The sequence below is a fragment of the Scardinius erythrophthalmus genome, assembly GCF_964197995.2.
Source record: "Scardinius erythrophthalmus genome assembly, chromosome: 16".
In the NCBI taxonomy this organism is placed as follows: Eukaryota; Metazoa; Chordata; class Actinopteri; order Cypriniformes; family Leuciscidae; genus Scardinius; species Scardinius erythrophthalmus.
The window spans coordinates 29,185,596-29,200,708 of NC_138236.1; the positions used below are offsets into that span (position 1 = coordinate 29,185,596).

The 15,113-nt window shown below is 36.9% G+C and overlaps 1 protein-coding gene across 2 annotated transcripts; it reads right to left on the reverse strand.

Annotated features, from left to right (window-relative positions):
- Positions 1–3,643: 3,643 nt before the first annotated feature.
- Positions 3,644–14,798, reverse strand: LOC308704181 (terminal nucleotidyltransferase 4A-like). 2 transcript variants are annotated; one of them, XM_081388313.1, is made up of 13 exons: positions 13,943–14,798; positions 11,615–11,738; positions 10,982–11,028; positions 10,764–10,884; positions 9,965–10,072; positions 9,611–9,739; positions 9,165–9,378; positions 8,793–8,919; positions 7,620–7,726; positions 7,349–7,503; positions 6,646–6,774; positions 5,717–5,830; positions 3,644–5,207 (listed from the first exon to the last, which is right to left on the reverse strand). In XM_081388313.1, the coding sequence occupies exons 1-13, from the start codon at positions 14,578–14,580 to the stop codon at positions 5,061–5,063; spliced, it is 2,160 nt and encodes a 719-aa protein (XP_081244439.1). In that variant the 5' UTR covers positions 14,581–14,798; the 3' UTR covers positions 3,644–5,060. The 2 variants fall into 2 exon arrangements, with proteins under 2 accessions (XP_081244439.1, XP_081244440.1); XM_081388314.1 differs by having other exon boundaries at positions 14,205–14,750.
- Between the last annotated feature and the right edge of the window lie 315 nt (positions 14,799–15,113).

The window sequence follows — 15,113 nt, forward strand, 5'->3', positions numbered from 1 at the left end:
GAAATTAAGTTATGTGTAATAATGTGAAATGGCACAGGGAAAAAGTATTGAACACATGAAGAAAGGGAGGCGCAAAAAGGCATGGGAAGCCAAGACAACTGCTGAAAACTTACAGTAATTAAAAAGCAATCCAGCCCCCTGTCAGTGGAAATTAATAAAAGCTGGTTCAGTCCCAAATGATGGCCTACAAAAAGGTCTCATTGCCAAGGTGTCACACAAGACACATCTCATGATGGGTAAAAGCAAAGAGCTGTCTCAAGCCCTTCGCAACCTAATTGTTGCAAAACATAATGATGGCATTGGTTATAGGCGCCATTCTAAGCTTCTGAATGGTCCAGCGAGCACTTTCGGGGCCATAATACGGAAGTGGAAAGACAATAATTTCACCATAAATTTACCTCGACCAGTGCTCCTCGCAAGATTTCTGATAGAGGAGTGAAAAGAATAATCAGAAGAGTTGTCCAAGAGCCAACACCAAGTTGTATGGTGTTTTTAGGGTAATGTGCACAGCCATTTCTCCTCCAAATATGGTATGTATTATGGCATCCAAACAGTTCAATTTTGCTCTCACTGGCTTTTTGGCAAGTGTTGTGCAGCAAACTTTAAATGAGCTTCAACATGCTTTTTTTTTCAGTAATGGAGTCTTGCATGGTGAGCGTGCATACAGGCCATGGCGGTGGAGTGCATTACTTACTGTTTTCTTTGAGACAACAGTACCTGCTATCTGCAGGTCTTTTTGAAGCTCTCCACTAGTGATCCTTGGCCAACTCTTCTGATTAACAGCTGACTGAACCAGCTGTTATTAATTTCCACTGACGGGGCTGGATTGCTTTTTAATTACTGTAAGTTTTCAGCAGTTGTCTTGGCTTTCCATGCCTTTTTGCGCCTCCCTTTCTTCATGTGTTCAATACTTTTTCCCTGTGTCATTTCACATTATTACAAATAACTTTCTTTCTGAACTTATTTTTGTTTGTTTCTTTGTATGTATGGCTTATTTGGGTTGCCAACATCTGGTGAAAATTTCATGTCAATAGCACCTTTGGAAATATATTTACTGAGAAAAATGATGACGTGTTCAATACTTATTTCCCCCGCTGTATAACTACTCTCTTCACTTGGTTGACATAAAATACTTTCAGTACCCCAAAAAGAAAAAAAGAAAAAATGAGTTTAAAAAGTTACTAATTCATAAAACTTATACTTAAACATTAACCTACTTTTTACCAGTCTTAAACATACAGTATGTAAAGGATTGATTCCTCCATTAAGAAGTGTTTTATTCTTCCTTGTAAGTAAAATTACCATATTAGCCTTATAAAACAAGAAATGAATTAACACTATTTTCTTTGAGTTTGAGGCACTATATTTTGGTCCAAAAACAAAAAGACCACTTGTAAACAGAAATTTATGACTCAATTCTCCTGACACACCAAGAATTTCTTTTAACCTTGAACTACCAATAGAAATTTGAAAAAACGTTTTGTGGGAAACCCCACAAATAGAACACGTTTCCCCTGGCAAAGGATTCAAATGTGCCTTATATCTATTTGTTGCTATTATCCAATGTGAAATCAATCTCCCATTGTAAGTCTCCATTCCTTTTTTCAATTGGTTTCTTATAAGGACCTCCAACTACCTTTTGGAGAGGTGCCGGACTCAACAACATCAGTCCACTTGGTCTCTGGAAATTCTTTTAACGCTCTTATATTGAGAAATTTTACACAAACACAATAAAGTGCTTTCTTAGAGACAGTGTTAAAAAAACAAAACAAGTTCAGGCATTCTAAAAGAGAACAAACTTCCTTCAGCCACCTGCCAATTTCCTACATTCCCAGGCCACACTGATCTTGGGGAATACATTTTCAGATATTCCAACTTTTAGTGGCAGAACAAGAAAAGATTCTTGAATATCAGCTAACAATTTTTGCACAGTTCGAACAGAACGGATACCAGTCCTCATGGCCCGTTTTTCAGCAGTAATCCATTGGTCATTTGACCTAAAATGGCAAATCTTACTCCCACCAAGCTTGTGCACACAGTCTGTGGAGAGGTGAGAATTAAAAATTAAGGGTTCTTCTAGATGCCATTGTCCAGGTCATTGGTTCTCAACTCCAGTCCTCGGGACCTGCTGCTCTGCACATTTTGTATGTCTCTCTTATCTGACACACTCAAATCAGTTCATGGAGTCTCTCCTGACGAGCTGATGATCTGATTCAGGTGTGTTAAATAAGGGAGACATACAAAATGTGCAGAGCAGTGGGTCCCGAGGACTGGAGTTGAGAACCACTGGTCTAGGTGTCTCAGAATCAATAAAAATCTGCCATGCATTAAACACTGAGGCATAAAAAGAAGAGTCCACTAAGATCCATCTACTTTGAATTCATTAAAAAATTTCAGGGATAACTTGTGAAGGCATTTTTTGTTTTATAATCATTACACCAAAATGCTTCTGTTTTACCCTAGTTGAGTTTTTCATATGATGCTCTCTCACACAATCCAATACTGTAATTAATAATATCAAGGTCTTTTTTTTCTTTTACAATTACAGTAATGTCATCTGCATATGCAATCAGTTTAAAAGAATGAGTATCATCACCAACCCTTAAAGGTGGTATCAGCGATTTCAGGCCCAAACATAAATGATCACATTCATCTAATATTTCGCTAGCTGCACGCCCCATAAGCATGCTGTCAAAAAAACGCGTCTCTCTAGGTAGCCTAGGCTCTGAGATCTGCACACAAAAACAGCTGTTTTCAGTCTGTTTGGCCAAATAATCAAAACCCAAACAAATAGTGTTCCAACCAATCACCGACAGGGGCGGGTGTTGTGAGGTTTTCGCGTGCAGCCGTCATAGGCAGCCATGCACGAGCGCAAAACCTCACAACACCCGCCCCTGTCGATGATTGGTTGGAACACTATTTGTTTTGGTTTTGAGTGATGTTGATACCAACTGTTTTTGTGTGCAGATCTCAGAGCCTAGGCTACCTAGAGAGACGCGTTTTTTTGACAGCATGCTTATGGGGCGTGCAGCTAGCGAAATATTAGATGAATGTGATCATTTATGTTTGGGCCTGAAATCGCTGATACCACCTTTAAGACAGACAGACCTTTTCTTAATAGACACAACAGTGGTTCCCCCGTTAAAGCATATAACTGACCTGACCGTGGCCATCCTTGTCTAATACCCTTCCATAATCTTATTGGTTGACTTAAACCACCACCAATTTTTAAAACAAAATATATACATAAAAACAAGAGTTTAATCCATGAAATAAAAACTTTTCAAAACCCAAAAGCATATATTGTTTAAAACAAAGTCAAGTCATGGTCAGCTCAATGGCTTTTTCCTGATCCAGAAACAACCACACTATTGCAATGCAATGTCGCAGTATTACAGTGGTCAACATTTGAAGTGGATCAAAAAAAGTTGTCCTAAGACAAGAATGGGTATTGTTCAAAATGCATGGATAACTTTGATGAAAGGTTTTGATCCACTTCAAATGTTGACTGTACATTAGTGTAAAAATGTGTAACCAGTTAAAATGGGCACAAAACGTGTTCTGATCATGCTTGGTGTGTAAAAGAGGCTAGAAACAAAGAAAAATCTAATAAAATCAGAAAAGGGGCATAAAGAACACAGCACCCGTTTAAGATGTTTATTTTAAAAAATAACTTGAGTACAAAACATACATAAAAAATGTATATCAGAAAAAAAAAAAAAAGTCTTAAACATAAGACATCATATTACATTCAAACATCACCTGCATTCAGGTGAGAGGACTTTCTTTGTAGATCCTTTAGTGTTTCATTTTGTGATTTTAATCACTGCATTGGCACAAAACTCTCCACTTTCAAGACACTTGTAACAATAAAACTCTCTGGTGATCAAACCTTCAGCGTTTTCAGAACATCTAGTGAAATTAAGAGTTGGCTTCGGGACCATACTGAAAATGGTCAAAATGGAATCTGTTTGAATCAGGGAGGCCTTAAACTATAATCAGGTTTCATGCAACAATGTATGAAGTGCCAATTCTTGTCAAAAGGTGTTATGGAACAAAAATATTTTTGTGTGAAATGTTTTGTACAAGCATGGTGAGCTTCATGGCAATTTTTTTTAAATTAAATTAAATAAAAAAAATATACTAGGTGGATGAAGAGTCGCCATCTTGTCGTAAAATAGAAAGTCCAAGAAGACCACATTTTGATCATTACATGCATCTGAAGGTGGGGGGTGGGGGAGAGAGTCAAATGCAAGAGAATATGGAACTGATTAAAAACCTTTTAAATTGTAGAAAAATAGAATGTCCTTAATCAGGAGATCAACAGAAAATACTAATTGTTTAACCTAAGGTATTCAAGTAATTCACCGGATACTTTTAAAGTGTCAAATAAATTACACGTAACATGGATGGCAGTATACAAGTCTGAGAGGGGAGATGATTTTGATACAGAGCAAATGTTAAGTTACAAACTTAAGTGCATGCCTGAAAGGCCAGCAGATAGCAAGTAATATGTAGTACACAAGATTTTAACATGCACAAATCCACAATCCCAACAATAAAACTGGTTGTGATATGGATTTGAACATGATAAAATAATATGTACATACAAAGTGATCCATAGTGTAATGTCAATTTACATTCAATTTAAGAAAATTAAAATTGAACTAAAATAAAATAAAAATATATTGCACAAAGATAGTATATTACGTAAAGATTTATAGTACAAAAGCAATCACAGCCTAGTGGTACCGTAACAAGATTTCTGTTATCAAAAATATTCTGAAAAGCAATAACAATAGACGAAAAATTAACTAAAAGTATCAGACACTGTCATACAAAAAAAAAAAAAAAAAATTAGGAAGGAATATGTACAAATGAAAACAGGAACATTTAAATGTGTAGTCACAGGAAGAGCACTAGACAAAACAAATCAAAGTGCAATTTCAGATGATACCCATCTTAAACAGAAGTGCTACCTTTGACCTAGGAAAACAAAGGTCTGTGGTCCACATCCTTTATCTTGGGTAGAAGTGGAAGTGGTAGACCAGTGGTTGGCACTATCTGCTGAGGCTTATGGGAACAGTGTCCCTTCGACGCCGACGCCAGCTGTTATGGCCATACTGAGGATGATGGCCTCTGGGAACATGCACGATGTTACGCTCTAAACAATTAGTGTGTGGAGGCCCCTTGAACCTCTGGCCATTCTGAAACAATACATACAAGTATTTTAAGTGTGATACCAGCCAGCAGTAAGCATTTATCAATACTTAAGGCATCACAAACAACCTATATTGACTGATAAAAATGAAACTAGGACGGTCAATAAATTCAATGTAACTTAAAAATAGATTTAACAGCAAACTTCTAAATGCATTAACATGCTGTTAAGGACTGAAAACAACATCAAACTCTACATCACTCAGTCTGTAACTAAATAGCAGCAGTTTGTTTGGGTCAGGTTCCAAATTTTGAGTCCTGGTAATGTAATACCAGTATTTACTTCCAGTAGCAAGTCTATGAAAAATAACACAATGTGTAGTCACAATTTTACATCAAGCACTGCCTTGTTTTTTATGAACTACTTGGAAATTTGATGTGCCATCTTTGTCAATGGGATATTTGAAGAGGGGGGAAAGAAACTAGTTAAAGAAACAACTAGGTTAAAACCCTTACAAACAAGCAAAAACCCACACATTACATTAGTGTCCCTTACATTAGTGTGGTGACTCTGGCTGGGTAAACAGCTGGAGTAAACAGGAGACAAATGGAGTACTCCATTCATATGAGTCAAACCATCCATACACTGTTTGCTGGGTAATGGGTGTGACTGAAACAGGAAGAGGCAATACAAAACAGTGCATGGGTAAATACAACCACAACTGGAATTCCACTGGTCAACTTAAAACAAACAAAAATGTATTTTGTCAGAACATAAGGACTCCTTTGAATGGCTGTTAAAGGAGGAAGATGCTCATATAAATAACCCATTCTGCCACAGCTTAAAATGTAGACGACTCCCAGATAAAAAAAAAAGCAGTTATTTTAATAACATGGTGGATGATGCGAGTCGAGTTGCTGAGAGACATAGCCTATTGGCTGCATCCGAAAGCTGAAAAATGCTGCCTCCACAGGCAAGATAAGGAGGTAGGAAGGCAACAAGACACATGCAAATCCAATAGTCATGCCATATTCTGTCTACTAAGATACCTTAATTTGATAGATTTGATAGATCAAGGCAGCATAGATGTATCCTTCGCTGCCTTTGATATCCCACACTACAGTGCATTTAATTCTATGACAGTTTAGCAAAAATAAACATGGCGTCTGAAAGTTGTGGTTGGTGGTCAGTTTGTGTGTAAATGTACATTTTTGACCAACTGTTTCCACTTTTGATGCAATTTCTAATGAGAAATGTGTATTTTAGTAATCAAATATTTTCTTAGTTTTCATCAAAGCTTTCTCTATTTTGTTGCCTCAGAAGTCTGTCCAAAATCTTTTTTTGCGAGGTGCCTTTGTGCGAAAAAGCTGCCTGCAAAGTCATTGCCTGATAGGGAAGCGAGGCATCAAGTCAACTGCCTAAGCTTTCGAGCGCAGCCATCGACTGGGCAAATTAAATAAAAATCAGAGGAATGTTGGCCTTACTTGACTTCCAGAGTGCAGAAAAGTTCCAGATGCGTTTGCTTTTCTCTGTGGTTTCTGATTGGTATCAGTCATGCAGGACATTGGAAAGAATTCACGAAGAACTGAAGCTTTGCACGGTGTGTCAGAATCCTGGGAGAGAAAGAGATAGTGACAGATGAAGAGAGAGAGAGATAAAGAAAAGACAACCTCAAATGGCAGATGTAAATTTAGCAAATTACAAAGCCAATGTAATGACAGAAAACTTAAAGGGTTAGTTGACCCAAAAATAAATTCTGTCATCATTTAAATCACCCTCAAGTTGTTCCAAACCTGAATGAATTTCTCTCTGAACAAAAAAAATTTATGGAAGAATATAGGTAACCAAACAGTTGTTGGGCCTCGTTGACTTCTATAGAATGAGGGAAAAATTTTAAAAATACTATGGAAGTCAATGGGGTCCATCAACTGTTTGGTTACAGACATTCATCAAAGTATCTTTGTTTGTGTTCAGCAGAAGAAAGAAATGTATACATGTTTGGAACAACTTGAGGGCAAGTAATAATGATGATGACAGAAATTTCATAAGGGGTAAACTATCTCTTTAATGGTCTTGCATGAGTTGACTTATTGGATTTAATGCAGAAGTGTGCTGACATGTGCCTTTAATGAGTTCTCTTACAAACTCATATCTAGTTCCCTTCAAGAAACTACACCAGGAACTTACAATGTCACTCCCAGACAGTGAGGACACAGAGGAAGATGAAGAAGAGTGCTGTTGAAGGCTGGACAGGGACACAGGTGAACCAGCACTGAGTGGTGATGAGGAGTCTCTCTGCTGCTTCTCACTTGAGGTCTTCTCCAAGTCTACAACATTCTGGACTAAAATTACCAGAAGCATTGTCAAAATCAACTTGGCCTTCGTTCTCAAAGCATAAAAAAAAAGAAAAAAAGAAAGTACTTTCCACAAAAAATGATGTGTGATTCAAATGACTTACTTTTAATGTCAATCATCTTGGCATTGTGTCTGTTCCCCCACTGCTGAATGATCCACTCCCTGTAGCTAATTACTCCCTGGGTCACTTTAATGATACGTCCCAATGTGCTTGAGATTGAAAGTGTAAACATTATTTGTCCAACAAAATAAGGCTGACAGATTTCAATGCACAGAACGATTCATGTTAAAGAACCAAAAACGAATGTGAAGGAAAATAAGATATTGAACAGCATTGGTAGTTACTGTATATATAGTACAATATCAAGTCAAGTCAACTCAAGTCTATTTGTATAGCGCTTTTCACAATACAGATTGTATCAAAGCAGCTTCACAGTATTAAATTAAAATAATACAACAAGGTTTGTTTCTAGTGGAATTTATTGATTGATAAAATTAAATTAAATATTCCCAAAATATCCCCAACTGAGCAAGCCAAAGGCAACAATATTATAGTAATAATTCTTTAACCTACATAATAACAATGGAAATTATTTTTTGCATTAAGCATACTGTAGCAGAGTGACATCACAGGACTGAATGAATGAACATGGTAGTTCCACATAAATTGAAATTGCTAAAAATTTAAACACAAATAAGTTCTTACTCCACTGTCTAGCCACAAAAATGAAAATAAGTGATTTTACATTGAGGATAGTAAAATTTCACAGCATGTTAACATTCTAACAAGTGAAATGGATAGTACTATTTTTATCAGTCACTCTCAACCCAAATGATGCACACACCAAATATGGTAAGTGGAAGCTTCTGTGTGTAACATATTTGATGTGCTCACTGCTCTGTGTGCGATATTTAATGCTTATATGTGAATAAACGGCTCAGTTAAATCGGTTCATCATATTAAGTGTCTTGAGAAGACTTGGATTAAACCATTTAATTCTTTTAAGATCTCTTTATGAAATATCAAGCATCTAAGTTTTGGTAAAATGGACTTTCAATGGAGGGACTGAAATCTCAGGTTTCATTCAAAATATCTTCATTTTAGTTCCAAAGATGAATGCAAGTATTGTTCATCATGGCATATTCATTTTGTTGGGTGAACTAACCCTTTAAGTCTTTAAAAAGTCATTGGCTAAAAACATTCAAGCAGCACAGAAATGGCTGGGGCAGCAATTTTCATTTAAAAGCAATAGTTGTGGACTCATCTGGGACTAACCTTTCCATATTTCTGTTGGGGTAGGAGCGGGATAGTGGAGATACAGCGTGACTCAAGATGAGGTATGCATAGTTAAACACCTCCTTCACCTGCATGGCACTGTAAGAGCTCCGGCCGACATCATTTCCTAACAAACAGAATCATTTGTTCAAATGCTTAAGGTTAGTTTAATTTCAATTCAGTTCGCATTAACACAGCTTTTCAAACTATGCTTTTTTTTGGCCATTCTGTAGCTGTACTCTGTGCCACTTGCATTTTTGATTGTGACATCCAGAACATCAAGAATAAATCAAAGTCAATAAATTTGACTGACTAGTTTCCTTCATTGCAAGGGGATAAAACTGGTTGATCTATGGTGGTTTGCCCTCATACCTGGTAAGTTTGGGTCCTCAATACAGAGCATTGAGGGTCTGTATGTATTCTCCATGACCTTCATGATCTCCTCTTTGGCCAGATACGCTCCTCCATCCTTCACACGGATGCCTGTTTTCAGATAATTAAAATGGCGTCCATACAATTCGAAGAATTCGATGAGCAGGATGCCCAAATTAATATTAGAAGCTCTGCAGTCTATTCTGGGATGGAGCTGAAACAAACAAAAGACCATGTCTGTTTATTGTAACAATTAAATGACCAAATCAATAATTTGTTTTAAATATCTGATCAATCAAGGTTCCCAAGCGATAAATACCATTATAATATTATGGTCAAATGGCTCAATGCAAAATGAGGATAAATGGTATCAATTATTAGGAGAGTAACACCGGCTGGAAAACGGCATGCATAAAAGCACAACACGAAGATACTCTTCTTGGTACCTGCAAGAAGCTGATGGCCATTAAAATGAGGCTGTAGGAACTGATACCACCCGTAAACACCTCGTTCAAATCTCTCTGGAGCAGAAACTGCTTCAGCACAAAGATCAGGTATGGCAACACTGAGTATTTCTGTATTCAAAAGAGAGGAAATAAAAGAATAGCAGCACATCGTATGTTCACTCAGAAATATTTATATTTTCATATATGGCCAGGATATGGCTACATTCAATATCAATGAAAATCAGTTCTTAACACAAGATTCAGTGGCTACATGTTTTCAGTTCAACAGCACCAAATCAAGCACTTAATGTGGGCTCAACATGCTCATTTAAATTAATTAAAGCAAGCTCTCACCTTAAGATGATCCTTGATAAACCGTGCTGCTTTGACACCAGTTTCAACATTAAAGCTGATGTCTACCTTCACATCTGTTTCTCTGTCAGTCAGTTTAATTATTGGTACCTGTACAGAAAAAGACTGATTACTAAATTGATTCCTCTTAGTTTTTGAAAAAGAAGACCATTATTAGTATTGGAATTATTACTGTTATTTTTGTTTAATCACCAGCAAACCACACACACAAAAAAAAGATGTCCCTGTGTACTTTCACATCAATAGCAGCTCTGTTTGCAAGCGTAGAAATTCTGTCTAAGTGCCATTATGACACTAATATTTCGCTCTGTACAGAATCTGCACTTGAATGCCATTGTCATTCACAGTCATCCCCCACATTGCTTACATGTTCATTAATTTGTTGTTTAACTTGTAAAAAAAAAAAAAAATATATATATATATATATATATATATATATATATATATATATATATATATATATTTTTATTTTTTTTTTGAAATGGTTGATATGAGAAAATCAAAAATGCAAGAACTTCACATACTACTACGAGAACAAACGTTGATACTTTAACTTTCAGAACTCAAAATTCCTCCAAAGTCCAAAAAGTTAAAATGAAACTAAGCTGCAAAGACTCAGGCTCAACTATGCAGTAGAAAATATACATTTAATAGGTCCCTGATCATTTCAGTCTGAACTCAACAACCTTACCACTACTAAAAGAAAAAAGGTACTTCTATAAAGAGGCAAGGACTATGACCTTGAGGTGCTCACTGAACAACAAGGCTGATGATGACTAACCGTAGCCTTGTCAAGTAGTTTGATGGAGAAGGGCTCAGCAATGTTGTTCTGCCTGAGTGCCTGGTCCAGCTGCTGCAGAGGTGCTTGTTCCCATTTTCCAAACACCACCAGGTCAATATCACTACATAATGCAATTAACAACAAAAATCATACAATAACAATAAAAAAAATCCATTTATCACTGCAAGTTCAAACATATGTAAACAATCATACAATACCTGGTAGGAAGATAAAGTCCTGTACTGAAGCTGCCAAATATTTCAACCTGAAAGATGAAATGGCACTTTAACCTTTTTAGACCTGGCAATCGACTAGTATGTGCAGTTTACACTGCAATCTTTGACAGACACTCAAAAGAAAAGCAGAGACTGAATGTCACCTCTCCTTATTAAGATGAACTTGTAGGTCTTCTGTACTAGACCTGAGAGTATTGTACTTAAGGAAGGAATATATGAGGTAATCTCCTTAACCATGCTGTTGGCGAGACGTTTAACTCTTCACTGAAAAAGTGCTGACTCCCAAAAACATTTTAGATGGGTTGAGGAAGTGATTTATTACTTTCTAACATTCAGTCCAAATTTTTTGAAACATGGTCACCTTTCCTAGCATACTTTGATGACTACTGTTTCTGACGTCGGGGTTACCTAAATATCTGAACAGAAGAGGACCTCAAGTCTTTTTAGACCTTTAATGAATCTTTGTGTTTGCCATTTACTGTCTCGGTTAGTTGCCTTGAAGATGGATTGTTTGTCAGAATGTCAGTGTCACATGGGGTAAAGTAAATGTATAGATACTTTTTTTCCCCTGCCAATGTCAAAGAGCAACACGTTATCTCTCTGTGCTGGACTCACCTTTGCTGTAGGCCACAGATTTTTGATTACAGCTTCAATGCGACTGACAACATCTCTCCTCATTGCTTCCTCTTCTGGGCGTGGGGACATGAAATGATAAAAATCCACAATCTCCTCATGCAGGCTGGGGAAGATAAACATCACAATCCTTACAACAACTCGCTTCCAATTGAAGAACTATGATATGAATAACATGAAACTGGAGCTGTATGAACAGGCACCAGGTAAAAATCTCAGAACATAACTCTTATGTTTATATATACAGCATTGGTGCAGAAATGCCTGTCCCATGTGTAAAAACAACAACAACAAAAAAACATTCCTTATCTTGTGTGCATCTGAGCTCATAATAGGCATAAGTAAATGCGCAAGACTGTCTCAGGTCAGAAAAAAATCCTTAATGCACGCTAAATCCACACTTTAGAGAGGTATTTGACGGTAAGTGATGTGTATACACGCTAAAGATACAGGTTCCAAAAGCTGGTTTTCGCAGCGATGCCATAGAACAACCATTTTTGGTTCCCCAAAGAACCTTTCAGTCAGCAGTTCTTAAAAGGAACTTTACTTTCTTAGTGTGAAGAACATTTTAACAATATAAAGAACCTTTTGTGGAAATGGAAAGGTTCAATGGATGTTAAAGGTTCTTCATGGAACCATCAATGGTGATAATGAATTATCGCACACTCTTAAAAATAAAGGTTCTTTAAGGAACTCTTGTTCCCTAAAATCTGCACACACTTGTGGTCTTCATGCTTGAACACCTGGACCAAATACAGGAAATACATCATGCAAGTAGACAAATGCTCAAGTGCAAAGACCGCAAGTGTGGCTATTGGGACAGGACCATAGATGCTTCTGCCAGAAAACTATGCTATAATGAATAAGTGACATTCTTACAGGTTTTTGAAGGGTGTGTATGTGCATGAAAAAAGACCAGATCACTAAAGTAATGGAAAGGTGTGGAGAAAGCTGCTCAAAAAAGTGTGTAAAAATGCCACTTTTGTGTCTTAAGCAGTTTTCTTGCAATACCAGATTTTCAGCATGTGGTAGGTAAGGTAAACATAGCCTACTCATTTAGTCTGAGATGAACTTGAGAACCAGATCATGAATTAATTAGGTTCCACATTAATTCAATTCAAACTCCATTTAGGCTATTTTGTTAGGTGAAAGTAAACCCACAAACAAAATTTATATAATCAAAATCAGAAAATTTGCTTGAATTTGCTTGTCTCTTGAATGACATCAGTTTGAAAATCTTTTAACCACCACAGAGAGATTGTGAGGATTACGAGGACAATTTTTTCCTAAGTAAAGTTGGTCGCAAGTTCAGTTTTAAAAGTACATTTTTGTGAACTGGAATAAATTGATATTGTGGAAAAAAGCTGACTCAAAAGAGCGTTTCGTTTAGGAATCCAAAAGTTCACATCGAGAATATCAAGAATGTGGAAAGAGTATCCAGGACATTCTACAGATGTAAAATATAAAATCACAGTTTTCATTTTTGAATTAACCATTTCGGTAACGCTTTACAATAAGGTCTCATTTGTTAACATTAGTTAATATATTAACTAACATAAACTAACAATGAGCAATACATTTGTTACAGTATTCATGAATCTTTATTAATTTTAGTTACTAAAAATCAAGTTGTTCATTGTTAGTTCAAGTTAGTCAATGCCAAAACCATTGTGGATTGTGAAAGAAAGGTAATGCAACTGTGCCCGTCGTTATATGAGACAAAAACATTTATACTTTCACTGTATCCGCACTGTGACCCTCTAAATATAGAATCAAAAGATATTTCAGTAGTCTAAAAATGATGAACTAATACAGACCTGCATCAGTGGCAAATACATTACACCTTTGAGGCAAAGTTTTCCTTAGTTGATCATAGTTTTCCTTGTAATAGTTATATGCTTATAAACACATTCAGTTCCAAACTTATGGACTTGAAGCTTGTTTGTTTGTTTGTTTGTTTGTCAGGCTCATCAATTTGTCACATTGCTTTGGACTTGTGGGCTTAGTTAACACCACGGACCAAATGTTAGTTAGTTACTTAAATACATTTTACTCCTGGTTTTTAGTATTTCAAACAAAATGCCGATCTGGGTCAGTATTTATTATAGATAGCCTATCTAAACAGCAAGAACCAAGAAAGTACCCTAGTCCCTTTTTCCCCACCAACACAAAGGCCGATGCACAACTAACTGGCATCACTAATCAACCTACTAACACTTAGCAAAGTTAAAAAAGCAACAAAAAAAAAAAAAAAAAAAAAAAAAAACTACTGTAAAAAATGTCACCCAATATTAATGAAAGTACTCTTACCCATTAATACCTAGACTGTATCTTCTGGTTGCCCATGGGGTCTCACTTAAATAACTGTCATTAGAGTGGGACAGAAAGTGGTTCATTCCATATGTGCTCGCTTTATTGTCATGTCTCTTTCGTTCTGCGTGGTGTTTAAGCTGGTTGTCCATCATTATTTGAGTCTGTAGCCGCTGATAATGTTGTTGTTGTAAACAATTATTGACATTGTGCATATGTTCAGTGAAGTTAAAGTGAATTTTGGCTGGATTTGAGCTCATACCGTCACCAGTAGTAGATGATGAATCTGATGTCGGACTGTCACTTTCGGAATCCGCTGAAGATAGAGGTGATAAAGAATCACACCCGTTGACCTCGACAGGGGTGACATAAAGAGGTGCAGGACCAGAACATGCGTATGGAGATCTCATGGCACCACCATCATTGCAAGGCTGTTTGGTGAAATTGTTAATAGGTTTTAAAACTGTGTTGGTGGGAACCAGCGTTAACTGCTTCATGAAACCGGCCGCCAACGCAGGTGTGTTCACCCGCAGCGGGTGACAGTGGTTTCGTCTTTGCGAGGTTTCCCATACGCGCATCCATAAAGCGTTGGCAGGTCCTTTCTGTTCGGGCTGAATCCAAGCCACTCGAGGATCCATCTAACTTTACCTTTACAAATCTCTCAAACACTCTCTCACATAAGGGCAGACAGGCGCCCTCAAGAGCTACAAGACTCACGTGAATGTGTGAGACGCTGAGAACAAGTTTAAAAATCCCGGGAAAGACTGAAGAAACCGAGATAGCTCCTCTACGTGAGCCGTTTCTCAGCGAACTGTTAAATCCAGAGCATTCCAATATGGCGCACATGAAATCTCGAGTCGAGTGCGCATGTCTCTGGGAATTTAAACTTCTTCTGGAAAAGCAACGAACACACCCCCTTCCATTTCCCCACCCATTTATGCAACCTTATGGAAATGTGATGCAAGCATTTTCTAGGTTTGCAGTTTAATGAATAATTTACAATCCTATAATTTGTATCTTTGGTTTGGTATTTAAATGTGATTTTACCATAATATTTTGTAACAGAGCTTAGCACGTAGTCGTAATTTTACGGTTATAAAAAGTAATGGTAATTATGTTCACAAGTATTAATGAAATTTAAGCAGCATAGCATGACAGAATTATAAGAACA